The sequence below is a fragment of the Streptopelia decaocto genome (genome assembly GCF_964273445.1).
Source record: "Streptopelia decaocto genome assembly, chromosome: 3".
Classification (NCBI taxonomy): domain Eukaryota; kingdom Metazoa; phylum Chordata; class Aves; order Columbiformes; family Columbidae; genus Streptopelia; species Streptopelia decaocto.
Genome location: NC_138656.1, coordinates 77,019,936 through 77,038,434, shown reverse-complemented (window position 1 = coordinate 77,038,434; position 18,499 = coordinate 77,019,936). Strand labels below are relative to the sequence as shown.

Sequence of the window (18,499 nt, the reverse complement as noted above, 5' to 3'; positions counted from 1 at the left end):
GCCTGGACAGTGTTGCTATATTCCCCCTGAGTCACCTGTTCCTGCTTCCACCTCTGATATTCTTTCTTATGCCTAAGTTTTGTAGGGAGCATTTCGTTCATGCAGGCCTCCTGCCATCTGTTCTTCACTGCCTGAGTGTGGAGATAGATGATTTTTGAGCTTGGAGGAGGTCATCCTCATACTTGAAAATCAACCAGCTCTCTAGGTCCCCTCTTCAAGATTGTCTCCTATGGGATTCCTCCAAGCGGGTCCCTGAAAAGGCCAAGGTCTGTTCTCATGAAGTCCAGGATTATAATCCTGCATTTTTCCATGTTCCCTCTCTTCAGGATCCAGAACTTCACTATTTCTTGGTCACTGCAGGCAAGACCACTGCCAGTCTTCATGTCCTGGACCCTTGTCAGCTACTTTATCACTTGTGTCTGGAAATTATCATCACTACACTCTAGCAACCTCTTGGATTGCTTGTGCCCTGCTGTGTTTTCCTTCTAACAGGTATTGGGGTAGTAAAGTCCCCAATAAGGACAAGGACCTGGGAACATAAGGGTTGTTCTAGCTGTCTGAAGGACTTGTTCACAGTAATGCATTGCATTGAGAGCTTTGTAGCTACGACAGCAATAACACCACAGCCTGTCAGGAGAAGAGGTATGATTCTGTTCATTACACAAAATAAAAGGCACCCTGGCATGGGAGGAGGGAGGAGCCTCTCCACAGACAGGATCTGCACAGGGCTGCACATAAACATATTTCCCTGCATCAAAAGGATTGTGAAATTTATTTTGCATCTATATTGCTCTTTTTATTATTAATATATCTTATTAAAACAGATAACTTATTAAGTCATCTGTTGTTAGGCCTTTCTTATTGAGATCCAAAAAGAACCCTGCATCATCTCTTTCCGTGTCTCACCTCAAACACACCTCCCTCTGTGCAGATATGCATGGCCTGCAATCTCCTCAATTTAATGCATGAATTTCAGGTAAACTGTCATGGATCACAGTGTAAAAATAAATGCAAAATCTATTTTTGAAAATAAATATCCATAATTTTCTGTGAGCTACTGCTCCATGTTCAAAACGTGTGAAGAAACATGTTCAACTGAGAAGGTACGACTGAAATTTGAAACTTAATTGGATGAAAGATATGTACTTGTAAGAAGGTGCAGCATATCCTTTGTAGTTTTAAAATGGTAGGTAAGAGATGTAACTATTTATTGATGCAAAATTGTGTCTATGTGCACATAAACCCCTCTCCCTTCCTTGTAACTCTTCATAGTAAAAGAGTTATATTGCATCGTATCCTGACTTCCTTCTTAGCCGGCAAGAAATGTCATGAAAATTGTATGAGTATTTAAAGAATGTAGTGATAGTTACCACAGCAGCAGTGAGTTGTGGATAAGGTCTTACTGAACTATATGGTAGTGTGGGTGTTTTTTTTTTTTTTTTTTTGGTATAAAATAATATTCATTAATTTTCTTCAATTATTTGAAAAGATTTAAAATTTTGGCACCTACAGGTTCTGAAAGCAAGGAGTTTTACACCTTCATGATACTTAATGTGAAGAATCATTTCCTTGTTTCTTGTTCTGAGCTCATTTTAATTACTGTCCTTCACTTCTTTTTCTGTACGTTGACATAGAGCAATTCTTTTATTGTTTTTGTACTTTGCCTGACTTAGTGTCATCCATAAATGTTTTTATTTAACTATATATCCATTTTCTAGGTGGGCAGTATTTAGGCTAGGAATTTGTTTACATCTGCCTGTCATACTGATCAATGATTTTTCTTGTTACATTTGTGTTCTTATTCATCATTTATTTGTACACCCCTGTTGATCCTTATCTTTGAGAATGAAGCAGAACTTCATATAATACAAGGAGTAGATTATAACACAAATGGCATTTTTAAATGTTTCATAAATTTTGTCTTATAAATATCAGAAACATTTTAACGTTTCATCCTTAGGATTTGCATTTTATTTGTACTAAAGCTGATTACTAAAATTATTAATCCCTGCAGACTGGATAGGATTTATTGAATATAAATAATATGTAACAAGTTTTTCAAATGAGCTATCTTACATATGCCCTAGGCAGAAGAGAGGTAAATTAGGATCTAGTACATAAAAACACTGCTAACATTTTTCTTCCTTAGATTTGTGACAATATTTTTGGGTAATATGTAGTAGCCATTGTTTTACAATTATGGCACACGTTAAGCATTGCATGATGTTTTGAGAATATACACAACATAAACCCACTACTGTTTTTATTAATATTTCATAGATTATGGAGTTCTCTAAAAAGACAATTTTTTGTTACTATTTAGAATAATGATCAATTTTAATTAAAGCTTAGGGCACTGGAGTTTAATGATCCATTGAGAACTTCTGTGTGTGGATACTTTTTACAATAAAGTCTAGTCCTTGTGATGCATCAAAAAGGGATGAGTGTACAGGAAGTTGATTTTGTCCAATTTAATGGGTTTTATCCCATTGATTAATTAAGCTGATGGAATGACAGATTTCAAAAAGTGGTCAGTTGAGAACTGTTAATCACTAAGAGGCAGTATATCCTGCAGTTATCTACTCTCATGCAAATTATATGTAAAAAAAAATGCAGATGCCAAAGTGATACAGAAAAATGGGAGCAAGTCAAATTTGACACATCAGACTTGACTGCCTAATGAAATGAATTCACTGAAACAATTTGATAAAAACCCACATATTTGGGAACAGAATTTATGTGAAAATTAAAAAGTGTGGGATTTTTTTGTCCTGAGTGCAATAACTGAAAGTCTAGATGACATAGCTGGTTAACAACTGGAAAAAAGACTTTGAAGGAGTTGCAGAAAGTCTGGAAAGGATAATGATGAAAATGCTAACTGCTAGGTTGATCAAAAGATATGCTCCACCCTATTTAAAAGACATTATAGGAAGGATTCCAAATATTCTATTCTGGTTGAATTCATGTAGTGAATTGTTCTGTAGTAGGCAGGCAAATTTTCTCTGAAGTCTTGAGGGCTTATAGTTGGCACAGCCATTAGTTACCATAGCTGGTCAAGACTTTGCCAAGAAAAGTATTAGCCATGCTGACATAAGGATATCTAAAGAAATGAAACAGCTATGAAATATTACTAAGTGTCAGCAAAATGAATCTGAATAAACTGCCTTTTGGTAACTTTTTGTTGCTGAACAGTAAGTTCTGAGAAGCAGCTCAGCAGTTAGAAACAAATGTATAACTTGAGCCAGTACATATAAACTGTCATCATATGTTACTTCATTATATTAATGAAGTAACAAGTGCTAAAGGTGCATCTATATATAATTTTTTTAGCCATTAATCTTGAATGATACAAGTCAGGATCCCACAAATAAGAATGTGTGACATCTAAACTCAGCTACCTAGTCTGGACTTGTTCTGGACTTTATGGTATGTTACATTTGGTAAAGGTAACAACTTCTGGTAGCAGCTTTCCAGAACCTGTGATGAGGTTTTCAAGAAGATTCATCTGGGCTCTTCACAGTGATGTCTGGCAAGAAGACAAGTGTTGAAGGGCATAAATTGAAAACTTCAAAAGATGGAAATTGCATAAGCTCTCTAAGCAAACTGCTCCACTGAGAGTATGTAGAAACTTTTTTACTAGATGGACAAACAGTGAGACAGGTTATCCAGAGAGGTTATGTAGTCTTTGTCCTTGGAGGTTTTCAAAACAGACTGGTTAAAGCCCAGAGCAACCTGGGCTGATCATGTAGATGACCCTGCTTTGAACAGATAGAACTGGAGACCTCTTGATGTGTCTTCCCATCTGAGTTGTCCTATGATCCCATGAAAGGTAGTAGAAAAACATGAAAATATTTATATAAAAACAATAGAAGTGGCTACTTAAAATAAAAATAATACTAAAATGCTAATAAAGTTGTACTAGTTTCAATAGGAAATGAAGATGTTATGTCAAGACCAAAAGCTTTCACAGGGTGTAAAATTTTCTATAATGTAGTAGCATGAAAAAGCCAGTTTAGGATAGATCACAATCTTAAAACCAAACTGCAGTTCTTAGTTTTTAAAATCAGTGACAGGGAAATGCACTTCTGTGAACAGGAATAATGCATAAGCTCTCTGTGCATTAGGAGCCTGTTGGATGGTTTTAAAGAATGGAAGCTGGACATTAACCTTCCTCTGCTTAGCTTACAGATGCACCTTCTCCAGAGGCATTGCATTTAAACTTATTAGAAGCTATTAAATGCTTTCAAAGTCCAATTTATCCAAAAATTAGTGTGGCAGTTTTTTCTGGGTTATATTTTATAGAGTTAGTTTTCACATAGAAAATAACAATATCTGCAAATACCAAGTTAATATACATGCTATGGCCCATGCACTACTCAGCATCTCTATGCAGATTCCTTACTGATGTTATTTGTAGCTGCATGCATAGAATGAATTTAATGTAATTTTAAAACTTGTCTTCTTAAAGGGTGCACACCAAATTTCAGCCCTATGCAACTGAAAAAAGTGTCCTCCCTTTTTGATTTAGATTTTTCTCTATGTAAAATAGTCAGTTGGCAAGCTTCTGGGAAGTAAAATGTAAATGAAGAAGCAAAGGAAGAGGATTTTAGCATGCCTTAGGTCCTTTTATAGCAGAAATAAATTGTGTCTACCATGAGTTGTTCATTGGTGAGTGAACATCCTACAGCTGCACATGACAGCAAGACAGGGAAAACTTTACAAGGCTGTGAGGAGTGTATCTGCAGGCCTCATGAGGCACAAAATGAGGGGAAGGTCTAGCAATCCCTGCTTACTGAGTTCTGCAGTAATGTAGAAAGTAGACCATACTGAGAGTACATATGCTAGTATGAAAGGAAAAAATATAATTCTCTGTCAGATGGAGGGTGAAGATGGAAGATCATGTACTACTGAGGATGTTCTGTTAAAAGTAATGTTCGAAATATCTGAAGCACTTTGAGAAAGCAGGTTAGGAATAACTGTCAGTGGTTATGTTGACTTTGAAAAGCGTCCTGTAGAGTATAGTCAATTCTGTTTCTTCCTCCCTCTTGTCCTGGATGTTCTCTTATTTGCTGGAGAACCTCTCATTGAAAAACTGTCAAGATGGATACAAAATGAGTGCCATTCTCCAGCTTATCATACCACATCTTTACATGGTGGAGAGAATGCAGGATTGTGATTTCCTCACTCTTGACATAATTACAGTAAGAATTTATTGTGAGAAGTATTTTTCTCCCGTTTCTACCATTAGTGTTATGATCTGCAGTGTTCTCCATCAGATGGCATGGCTACTGTTTGTGTTGCTGTACAACTCTTGCTTGGGACTGTGCCTTGTGTTAGAATGTTTTTGTCAGTCTTACGTGTTTCTAATAGCTGTTGTAACCTTTAGTTGATGCAGAATTTTCTCTGCAGCAACTAGATTATTCCCACCAGTCCTTGGATGCTGTCATAAATAGACCTTCATCTCAAGTACTCTAAGGTCAAGAATAAGTGCTATTTAAGATTATGCATTCCAATAGGTGTTTTTTTGTTTTTGTTTTTTAATAGTATTATACATGAATTCAGTTTAAATATGGAATCATACATCATTGTCAAGTGAGACCAATATTCTTTGTTATGGAACATATCAGAAAGCCATTTTAGGATGTGTTCATTTGTAAATGTTGATAAAAGCAGATTGATAAAATCCTAATTTTACATCATACATCTCCAATTCTTCCTGAGAAATTAACTGAAGAAAATTCTCTTGCTTGTATTTCTCCATTGTAGAAGAGTGGCTGAGACCCTGCTACTGCAGCTGTAGAAACTTGTTCCCTTATTTCTCTTATTTTCAGGTAGCACCATTTCAGGAAAAAACAACAAGAACGACAAGAACAACAAAACACAACAAAACAAAACCCCCCAAAAAATAAAAAAAAAAATCCAAACCAAACCAAAACAACAAACAATTATAAAGATAATTGAATATTTTATAGATAACGTATCTAATAAGCAAAAGTAGTCACATATATCAGTATGACATTTTTATGCCAGTCATTCTAGCAGCCTTTTGTTTCCTTGGTCAGTAAAGACTATGGATCTTATTTTTGTTGAGATGCTTGTTTTTTGTTCTTATGGGGATATAATAGTTCAAGAATACTGAGACAGTTACTAAAGCTCCAAAGACGATCTTAAGATCTCAAGATATGGACTTATATTCTGGACCTATGCCTCCCAGACTGGGATATCTGATTGTCCTGTTCACTCATATAGACATGCATTATTTCTTGTTTGATTATTTTTCTAATCTCATCTGCAATTTCCCCACAGCTCTCCTCCACTGGATGTAATTACAACATACGTTCATTTGTATCTTTTGTTTTCATCTAATAATCAAAGCTTGGATTTCCTATAGTATTTGTTAAAAGAAATTATTTGATATTCATTAAGGCTCTGTTAATGTTTTAAGATCAAAATTCGTAACTGTCAACAGCCTTCCAAAAGATCTATTTTCTCTGTTTTTGGGAATCTGCATCTTCTGATAGTCTCTAGTGAGTTGACTTCAGACTCATAGGTTAAGGACTCCTAGTTGGCTCTAAAACTTGTAGCTTAAATTATTATGTTTCTCAAACTTCTACATGTTGACCTATAACTTTTAAACCAAGTTAGTTTTAGTGTCTTAATTTACTGTTTTCTTTCTGCATCAGCTGAAGTATCATCAATAATATGCAATCCATAAAAACTCAGCTGCTGTGGAATAAAGCCTTGTGGGGTGATGAATACCTTTGTTTTGAATACTAGTGGAAATGAAATGTGTGTCATGTTTTTGACCAATAAACCCTTACCAAATTAAACGAACAGTGCCAACAGAGTTTTGCATTGCAGCATTGAAGTACTTTACTAGACTAGATATAATTATATGATAAATGTTTATAATAACAATGTATTACAGTAAAACTTTGAGAAAGGTGTAATGCTATAACACTGTATGGGATTTTGAGTGTATATACAATACCATCTGATCAAAACAAAATATACAAATATATGAATTTATATGGTTTTTATTTGGAATAAAATCTCTGCATCTTTGTTTTGAACAGGCATTGTGAATATAGTGTTGTTTGCAGCTATGTTACTTGGGTAACAGTATTTCATACTAGTTATACAATTTCTGCCTTACGTACCTATATTTATGTATAGTTTACAAGGAATTCTTAATTTACAGCTTACCAAGCCTTGTACTGTATAACTTCATACTCTGAACTTCTCTCTTTCATTTGTGCACATATACATACACACACTCGTACACATAGACACATGCACAGTAATCGTTCAATAGCTATTGACAGAGATTAAAAAGCAGATGCTGTAGATTTCTTGTCACTATGATTTCCGTTAAATTTTGAATAAAAAATACTACAGACCATTTACAAACCTCCTATGAATCATTGCCATAGTAACTAAAATTAAATTTGTAAATTGACAAAATGCATTCTACTATACGATTTAATTTTAAATGCTGCCGTTAAGTAACAGTTATCTACAAATTTCATAGTGATTTATGTTTATACATATCTCAAGGCTGGACGTCAAGAAGATGGGACCTGACTCCTTTCAGTGGTGCCGAACGATAGGATGAGGGGCAACAGGCACGGACTGAAGAATAGGAGGTTCCATCTGAATATGAATATTGTTTTGAGGGTGCCAGAGCACTGGAACAGGCTGCCCAGAGATGTTGTGGAGTCTCCTTCTCTGGAGAAATTAATGCATCCACCTGGATGCATTCCTATGCAACCTACTCTAGGCGTACCTGCTTTAGCAGGTGGGTTGGACTAGGTGATCTCCAGACATCCCTTCCAGCCCTAACCATTCTGTGATTCTGTTAAAATGGAAAAGAAATTTAAACCTCCCCACAACATAGCTGAAGTTCCTTGGGAAATCTCCAGACAACTCACCACTCCAGCTACAAGCCTGTTGTCTGTGGAAAGATCTTAAGTGTTAGTCTGTTCAGGAGACAATTTTCAATTTCTGACTGCTCTTCAGTGACAGAAGTTTCCCTCTGGGAACCGGCACACAGCAATGGCAAAATGGTGTGACCTCTTTGATTTAGTTGGCTACCCAGCATCCAGATGAAGGTGACATACAAATGGCTAGACCAGTTTGGAGTCTGGGTCCTTCTAGCTGAGTGCCTGCTCTCTGTTGATGGAAACTTTGGGAGGGACAGAGGGAAAGAAAAAGCCTACAGTGAAATGTCCCTTGAAATATTCTCCCAGCTGACAACAATCTCTGCCTCAGGGACATATTTGAGACATTTTATAAACATTAAGAACAGCCCTTGATGGGCTTTTCTGTCATGAAGGCACCTAATTGCTATTCTAACCCCTATAGACTTTTGGCAGATGGAATATCTCATAGTGATGAGTTCCACCATTTATGTATGCCTTAAGTGAAGAATTATATCACTTAGTTCATTTTGATAATTGGCTTTGATGTCATTTGGTTCTTGTATTATGAGGTGCAGGGAACAATCATCCACTATCTGTCTTCTGTGAATTCTGTGAACTAGCAAGGACAGTTGTACTTTGTCAGAACTTAATCCCTGTGGCAACCTTTCAGGTGTAGCACTTCCCATTTTAAAATGTTCTTCATTTTATACCAATATCTTTATACTAAGATAAGCAAAATTGCTTCCTGGCCCTTTGTCCTGGCCCACTTGTACAAGCATATTCACATCTGCTTCACAAATTTATTAGCTTCTAAAGCACACAGTGAAGTAGTGACAAAGAGAAGACATAGGCACATGTACATTTAAAAAGAAATTAAAAAGATGTGATAATGGATGTTCATGTTTTCTGCAAGATGCAATATTTTTATTTGCTTCTATTCCTGTAGTAGCGCTTTTAATTTTCTCTAAATGTTGTTATGTCAGTTTAGAAAACGAAAGTAGAATAAATCTCTTTCCTTACTTATGGGGAGAAGAAAGTTTTACTTTTCAAATAACCTAGTAGAAGGATAAACCTCCTCCATGTAAAGTTTGTGTTTTGCCTCATCTGATTGTCTGCTTCTACCTATTTCTTCTGACTTTTGGCCTGTTTCTCTTTTTGTATTTCTGTTAACAGAAAGCTGACCTTGCAGTTGCACCATTGACGATTACCTATGTTCGAGAGAAGGTCATCGACTTTTCCAAGCCCTTTATGACTCTTGGAATAAGTATTTTGTACCGCAAGCCCAATGGTACAAACCCGGGCGTCTTCTCCTTCCTGAATCCTCTCTCCCCTGATATCTGGATGTATATTCTGCTGGCTTACTTGGGTGTCAGTTGTGTGCTCTTTGTCATAGCCAGGTAACATGTCAACTTTTGTGATTTTTTTGGCAATTGTTATCATCTTTTTCTTACTAATAATTGTCAAAAGTCACAAAAATTTTCTTACTTTCATACTCTTATATTTTAACTTCATGATGTACAGAAGAATAATCAATGAGGGTTCTCACTATTAATTTTCTCCACTCTCATTCTTAGTCTCCAGTTTGTTATGTCACTAAGTCCTGAGTATGCTAACTAGCTTTCTCCATTTATTTACAAACTTAGAGATCTAGAAAGTTTGAGAAATGTCTTCCCAATTGTGCTGTTCAGAAAGACAGGGGCTGACATATTTTACTTTGTTAGCCTGATTTCATTTACTACTATGGTGCTTAACTTCAAATAGAGTACTTAGCTGCCCATGTTAATCCTAGATGTCCAAATTGGGCCTCTACTTGTTAAAAAATAAGGTATTTTATGTAGATTAGTATTTTAGAAGTAGGATAAAAATATTTAGCTTTTAATTTTGTGCTAGGTAAAATCCCTGAGTTATATCACATAATTTAAGGTCCCAAACTTGAATATATTTGGAAGCATGTTTAGTTGAGCTTTCAGATTTAAATAACTCAATACAAAAATTGTTAAATTTTAAATTGATTTGACATATAGGGCTCATTTTTTAATCTGTTTTCTTCAACACAGGCAAGCAGGAAAACATCTTTTGTTAAAAATTCCCATTATCTTTTCCTTGTAAGGTAATTAGGACTGGCTCCAGATGCTCACAGAAATCTAGACTTACATGTTGCAACTTCGACTTTTGCTGTGACAGCAAAAAAATTTCAGAACACTGAATCAATAATTGCTAGAGGTCTAAATTTAATCTATTTTGGAGATTCTTCCTCGTAGTCATTTTAAAATATTTTTTAAATCAAATACATGTAGACTATATGGCTCTTATCCTTTAAATAAGATATTATTTTTGTCTGTAGCAGTGATTTTTAGAAGCATAAGTTTGACTTGATAACGCAATCTCACTTCAGCCCCAAGATTTTTATTATTTCATTCTTTGGTACACAGTAGAATCTTCATATTTTTATTTTTCTGTTGTTCTGTAGTTGATATAAACATTCTCCATCTTTCTTTTATAATATCAGCTTCATTTTGGAGAAGTTGTATCCTTCCTCTACTAAGGGGAGATGTAATATCTTTAGAAACTGGTTTAAAAGTAATTTGGCAAGATCACCTGTACATAAAGTACATGAAGTACTTGAGTAATATAGATAACATTGAAACATATTCTGTAATTAATAACTTCACTTGTGTGTCTTCTAGAAAAGTCTGCTTTAAAGAGCCAGACTTATGTTCAAAGTTTCTTGAGTAGATTTTAGTGGGCTACAAAACCAGAGAGTAAACTCATTTCTGAAATGTTCCTGTGATACAAGTAATTTTGGAAGCACATTTGAGCATAAATCACAAATGTTATTTTGTGAAACACTCAAAGTGAAATATTTATGTGTATGTCCAAAAGTTTTAATCCTATTGTTATCACAGGAGGATATTTTCAGCATGATGTACAGTTCTTTTGACAGACAGTTCCCAGTAATTTTAGTAGCAGTTGTACGGCTGAGTTATTACTTATGATTGAAAATGTTGTATCATATTTTGTAGGAAAGATGTGTTTTCTGAAAGCCTTTTTATTTTTCACTTGACTATTCAGTCACTTGGTCTCACTAGCAGAACTGGAAAGAATGTTTATTTTTAAACAGAAGTGCTACGTGGTAGATCAGTATTACTAAACTTTTTTTCACTTATCTGTTTTAGTGACTGGCATAAAAAATTCCTTATTATATTCTTTGTAAAGAAATATGAAATGTATTTTATACTGAGCAGAGCAGTTTGTTCTTTTGTATATTTATATAAAATACCTTTTTTACTCCTAAATTTATATCAGCCTTCAGATCTAGAGATTTTCAATACCTCTTAATTTGTACAATCAAATCTTGATAGCACATTTATAAATAAAAGATCTAGGATTAGATAAGACAATCTACAGATTTTATTCATTATGCCTACTTAGTAGTATGCGCTAGCATTTTCTAACACTGTAGTTCATATAGGCAAACAGGTCTAAGTTAAAAATGTAATGTCCTGTTGAAAAATAATGAGAGAAAAGAACACTATTAAAAAGTAGAAGAGTCTTTTGTGAATATGATTCACAAAATGTATCTGTCATGGAAAGGGAGATACTGTTAACTGAAGTGTGGTAGTGAAGAGGACTTTGTAGCATAGTTCTATGTATTTTCAGTACAGATTATAAATTAGATATTGAACAACTGTTGATGTATTTTTCAGTCCTGGTGTCATGAAACTGTTGGACTCTGTGCCCCTACATTAATTAGTTCCACCTTAAGTGTCGTATTAAAAAAAATTCTGTATCACAACAATCTTTCCATAATGAATGTTCAACTACCAGTTTTTCATAATAATTACTATGTGTTTCATAATAAGGTGTATCTATGTTTGGAGAAGTATTTATTTTGTCTTTTATAATATGATGTTTTGTAATTACAGCTCATCAGATTATTCAGTGTAGAATAGTTATTTTTAGATTTTAGCCTCCCATTTTTGTGTCAAATGTTTTGTGATTTTATTGTTTTACCATGTCTTCCAAATAGTGTTGGAATGCAAGATCTTGGTATATTGAGAATGAAAAGTACTGTACTGTTGTGGTACTTGGATTTCTTCCATTAACTAGTCATATGGTCCTATTTAGGGAAGATGAAGAAATTAGTAAAAGGTTCAAGTATCTTTGAGAGAGAATTGCTGAAAGGACTTTCATAGGCTAACATATCAGGCTTAAATGGGGGAAAAATGTAATATAAATTTTTATAAGTCTTTTCCTTGATAGAGCATTGGATTTTCCTTCCAAATAGATAACTAGATATAAAGAGCTGGAATCTTTGAATATTCAGCAAGTCAAAAAGCTAAGAAAGACATATATTTTTTAGCTGCAGGGCTTCTCTATGTTATTTTGCTCTTGTAGTCCTCCTGAAAATGATGAGTCATCCATTCATGTGGGGGTTACAGATTTTGCACAGTGTTTTATTTAATCGTCATCCTTTGTGCGGAATTATAGTAGACTGTGATTACTTCATTTGTATGAAAACCTCTTAATCTTTTTTGTTGTGGTTGTTGAATTTAAGTAGTTATGGTGGTTAGTCTCTAAAAGTTACTTTCTTTGTGGTACAGGCTGATGGCTGATAAGTAAACCCACTCCACTTGACAGCCTATTATTTTTCTGTGAACTGAGAAAGTCATATAGCATTTTTTTTCCTCTTGTGGCAACAGTAATAGATCTGTTTCTGATGCTAGCTAACAGTGTTTTTGTGCCACTGCTAGTAGTCTTGTGTCATCGCACATCTTGTTGCATTCTAATAGCTTCCTTTTTTGCTTCTGCCTTTACTTGTGTTTGTTGTTTGTTTGTGTTTGGTTTTCTTTTTTTTTTTTTTTTTTTCCTTTAGTTTAGTAAAGTATGGCAACTCCTTTTTGGAGTTCTGTTAAGTACACAACATTTTCTGATCTGTATAATGAAAAATCTGAACTAGTGGAATTTCTTCTTATTTCTGTCTCTTGGTGCAAACCATCGTTTCACTTCTAAGAAACATGCTGATTTCTTACAGTGTTGTATACCAACTTCATAGACACATGTTGTCCCCTTTTTTCCATTTGTCTGTGTATATGAAACAGCTGTTTCCTATTTTTGGTCTCTGCAAAACCTCTTGGGTTGATAACTGGAAACACTTCCCATTCTACATAGGCAATATGAAGAAAATCAGATTAATACTTTTAAAAATCATAAATATGTTTGATTTACCTAGGTGTTCAGGTTAACAACTTTCAAAATTAACCTTCATCTGGCTTCCCACATGATTGTATTATAATTTTTGGGGTCTTTTATATATGATTTTAAATGTCCATGTCTTCATGAATCTTTTCTGGAAACACAGATAGGAGGTTAAACTTTGTCCAATCATTTTCTACTTAATTTACAAGATTTCAAGTTATTCCTTGCACGTTGAAGTCATTCTTTGTGTACTAAGGTCTATTTGCTGCAAATATGTCTGTTTGTCATAAAGCAGTTCACTTTTAAGTGACCTATCTTCATAAGTGGAAGAGATACATCTGCCTTAGCATGATGCTTCACTTTTATGGATCAGCTGTGAAGCAGATAAACTACCCTGGACAAAATGATCCACTAATGAGTTCTTATGCTTCTTATACTGAGCTGTCTGGAGTATCAGTGTATATCGTTAAATATACATTAAGCTATGCTCACTGCCCTAATTGTTAATATTCTGTCATGAGTTCTCATTTTAAGGGACTTGATTCACCTTTACTTGTACCACATTCTATATGTTAGGACTTCTTGCTTTTTCCTTCTTTCAGCAGAATGATGCTATCCTACTTCTTATAAGTCAAGCCTTTGTGCCTGTTTCAGCTGCCAAAACATTTTGTATTAACTATTTTTCTGTTTCCTTGTAAGCAGTGATAAAAGCACAATAAACATTGCCTCATCACCAAATTATGTTTTTCACTTACCAGCTGGAATAAAACAAAATAAAAGAAGACTAGAGTTTTGAAAAAGCCTCCACCTGTTTATCTTGATATTTTCTCTGTGAAGAAGCTTAGGAATAGCCTGCTGCTTCAGACTTGAACAGACACCTGAGTGTTATCTCTCTCTGGAGGGCATACATATCCTTTCACATCTCATCAGTCTTAATTTTTATTTCATATTTCTTGATCAGCTGATTTCTGTCCTTCAGCTTGTCTGATTGATTTTCAAACCACTCATTGAAAACTATCTTAATGGAAAGGAGTTAATGGCAGAATGAGAGGGACTTACTTTTCCAGTTGCTATGGAGCTCTGGTTACTAAATTACTATGTTGATATTTATTCAAGAAGAAAGTTAGCATATTTGCCCTTTATTCTTAACAAGCATTCTTCCTACGAGAATTTTATCTCCTGAAGTATCCCTAGAGAACCACAGCATATGTTATGAGGTGTTTTCAGCAGTGGATTCATCATTCAATAGGGAAATCCAGATGGCAACCCTGAAATCTGCTTCTCTTACTATCTTACATTTTTAAGATAGATTTGCGTCAGTTGTAATGCAAGTGGGGAAATTTGTGACTTGACTATAAAATACCATGCAAATAGACAAGGATAAAAGCATGCCAAAATTTGCACACTTTCCAAAACCATTCCATAACAATTATTTCAAAGTCAGAGATTTTTATTTCTGTTAAACCAAGTTGCAGCTTATGACCCTTAATTGATCACTTCCTAAAGTTTCTCTGAAGTCTGCTTCTTTTCATATAGTTTTTCCAGTTGAAAAGCAAATCTATATTAACGCTAGAGATCATCTTTCTCATGAGCAGAGGGCAACTCTGCCAGCCTCTGGAACACTGAGTTTTTTTGTCAAGTGAATCAGGCAGGTTGCATGACAAGAAATTTTCTCTCTCTTCAATGGATTTTCTAGCTTTTTATTAATGGAAATGTTTGTGTAACTATACCAAGACATTCTAGTATTATGTGAGAATGTTCTAAAAACCTTGCTCTCTGAGATATATTTCTTCTCTTTTACAACAGACCTGGAAAATTTTAATTTTAGATTTCTATCAGTTAAATAGAATTTCAATAACTGAGGTTAATATAAAAAGGTACCTCAATTATATCTTAATGTTTTTGCACTCAGGAGCAAATAATTAAGCACATGTTTTTCACTTAGTCTATCCTGCGATATGTTCTAGCAATGAAATTGTACAGTCATCTTGCCTGGACTGCAGCCACTGGAAACGTTGTAAGAAAGATTTGCACATGATGTTTCAAATACACTCAGATATTTCTGAGTATCATTTTTCACAAAATGGGGACGACAGTTTAAATAGATTAAACAGATTAAGAGTTTACTGTGTTGTGTGCCATTAATAGTACCATAAATCTGCATAGCCTGTAATAGTATTTAATTTTCTGTGGTAAGCACACAGATCTTATGTTCCATCTTTTTTCTATATAAAAAATGTGAAAGATGATGGAATTATAATGCTTTGTTATGGTCATCTAAGTTGTGTGATCATTTTGAGAAGTTACGACAGAGATTGTAATCAGTGCTCTAAAGTCTAAATGTTGTGGATGAGGATATATACTTAAAAGAAAGAGATGTGTAGCAACGAGTCAAGCAGTAATCTCTCACTTTGCATCTTGACACTTAGAAAGATGCTTTTATCTCTTTGACCTCCTCCACAAGACATCTATCAGGGTTCAGTGTCAATGTATAGTATCTCTAATATATAAACAAATAACTCAGTGCAACTCCTCATCCTAACCCCTCAGGATTCTTTTGAGTCACTTCTAAATTATTTCAGTCTTCTTCAGCTACTCAAGGAGAGACAACAGTATTAAGAGATTTCCCAAGTCTACATACAAGCACAGCATCTACATAGCAGCCTCTATTAGAATAGTGTCAGGGGTTACAGTAAGAGAAAAATTCTTATATTTTACTCTTTTTAACATAAATAATTTCCTTATATTTTAGGTGGAAAAAAACAGTACTCTAAAGCCTTGCTATATTGATAGTAGGTCAGTCTGACATCCCAGATATTACTTATCATGCATCAAATGTAACAAGAAACTACTGCCAGCAAAAGCAACTGAGGATGGCTGAAGAATTCATAACTCACCTGCCCTAGCAGTCCAACAGAAGATATAATAATCCTACATTGGCTAAATCTAAATCTATGCACTTTGAAGAAGAAAAATATGTTCACTTCAACAGACCCGACAAATTCTGCATTCTTATGGCAGGAAAGAGATTGGCATTGGTGGTTTATTTGGTGTTTTGGTTGGTTTTTTTTTTTTTGATGTGTCTGTGTGTAGGTCTGTCTTTTACAGAGTTAAGATGTGTGTGGAGCCTTCTACGAAAAAAAAAGCAGTAGGTCTGGTAACCTGTGCCATAAGGAAAAAACTTAGTTATATGCATTTGTTTGTAGCACTTGCTTCATCCATATGTTTTATGTTAATTCTTGTAGATCAACTAAATCAGAAAATGGCTTTTTAAAATTTTGTTTGTTTGTGTACAGTATAGTAGTATCCCTATGCTGTGTAAAATAGAAGATGGCCTAAAAGCTCTCTTTCCATCCTTTCTGTTATTTTTTTTGTCTTTATTCTAAAAGCCATCACAAGGTTCTTCAATTCAACACTAATTATCCAAGAACCTAGATATTCTGAATGTCTGAACTGAATCATAACTCTGTTCATCCTTAAAGAATTTGTTGCCTTTTACTACCAGCAGTTCAATCTCTTTATTCCCGTTTGCTTAAGCACCCATGTCCAAAGACAACTTATATTTTAGATAGGTATAGATAGATCAATATCTCCAAGTAGGTGGACAGCTCATTCTGTCTGTACTCATTCTGACTTCACTTATGAAGCCTTGTTACAGATAGGTGTAGAGATAGAGTCTCAGGTGTATTTATGGAAAGTTCTATCAAAACTCATGTTGAGCTATGTTTCATACCATGCTTTCTTTTGTTTACATTTACAGGGTACTCTGAATGTTTCACTGCCCAAATATGTCAGGATCCTTTTAAATCTTAACAGTACCTTGTATCTTTGAATCCAAAGGCTGTTTGCTGAAGCTCTTATAGAGGATTTAGCTGGATAAACAATCTTCACTGTTAATCAAAATCATTATTTCAAACTACCTGCCACAGTTTAATATTTGTATTTGCACACACTTCATCTCTAGAACAATCTGGGTGACGCTGGACGATATTATGCCATGTGTATTGCCATTTATGTTCACACACATTAAATCCTAGCTCACGTATTTATATTAGAGTTTACAGGCCAAGTTTCTGTTATTTTTTTTTCACACTATATGACCACGTTCAAAGTATTATAAACATACATACTATGTAATTTGCTTTTGAAATTTTCTCAGTAGTCAAAACAGTGCCACTTCTCATATGAAATTCCCATTTGTATTTATCTAATTGGGTTTAACTACAAGCAAGGTAGATCTCATCTACATCCTTCCATGTCTTCAAATGCCTTGAGCAAACATCTTCTAGAGGTGAATCAGTATCCAAAGTCTGTTTTGTCAAGAATTCTATAACATCATACAAAATAATATTTCATATCTACCATGTACAGTGATTTCTTAGTCTCTATGTACTGTGTTCCTATGCATTAGCAAGTAATCCCAAAGCCCTTTCTGAGAAAGATAAAAAGCGGTTTGAGGAACAATTTTATTTAGTTTTGAAAGATCTTCACACTGTGGTAACATATGCAGTGATTCATTCTTATTTTTAACAGCCATTGCTAATTACCGGCACAAATAGTACATGAGAAGAATATTGAACTGCTTGTATGAAGTAGTTTGCCTGAAAAAAAAGTTGAGAGTCTCCAGGAAAAGTGCTAAACACTCTTTTCTGATATTGGTTCATTTCACTCTGTTTTGTCAAAATTTTTTTTGTCACCAATATGTGAGGCAAGTCTAGACTTGGCACTTTGTATATTTATTTAGCAAATCATAGCATGGAATAATGTTAAAAGTGTCTAAAAAGAAGGGTTCCTCTACAGATAAATCTGACTATTTTCAAGCAAAAATGATGCTGTCAGAAAACTAAACAAAACAAAACAAAAAACAGTATAACATATGTTTTTAGAGGTAGGAGGTAGGATGTTTATTTGCTTTATTTTGGGGTTTTTATGTGTTTTACTCTGGCATGCATAGTATTAGTGAGGAGAATGAAATTGTAACTTTCACCATGATGTATAGCAGTAGTTATGTCATGAGATTTGCAAAACTATGTGGTCTTCCAAACTAAAGAACAAGACACAATAATCTAGTGGAATGGGAATAGAGTCAGTAACAATCCAAGAAGATACCACAGTGCTGTCAAAAGATTTTGTTAGTAATTGGATACAAATGGTAATTTGAAAGTGTACAAGTTAACTGATTGACTCCTTTTACATTAGCATCAATCACTGAATTTACAGATTGCCTGGTATATCAGGAGATGAATTCAACCAACAGCTGAGTTGTTTCTTTCTTCTTCTTTTTTTTTTTTTTTTTTTTTTTTTCCCAAAATTGAAACGGCTGATGTAGGAGCTTGATTATTGAAATCATTTCATACATACATCCTGCTCGGAACACC

General features: G+C 34.5%; 1 protein-coding gene across 1 annotated transcript in view; it reads left to right on the top strand.

The window, feature by feature from the left end:
- Window positions 1-18,499, top strand: part of GRIK2 (glutamate ionotropic receptor kainate type subunit 2) — a gene marked incomplete at both ends in the record, with an annotated part of 377,447 nt that overhangs the window by 229,805 nt on the left and 129,143 nt on the right. Inside the window, one exon of the mRNA XM_082047176.1 lies at window positions 9,096-9,319. Within this exon, the coding sequence (XP_081903302.1) occupies window positions 9,096-9,319 (224 nt within the window). The remainder of the gene's footprint in view (window positions 1-9,095; window positions 9,320-18,499) is intronic.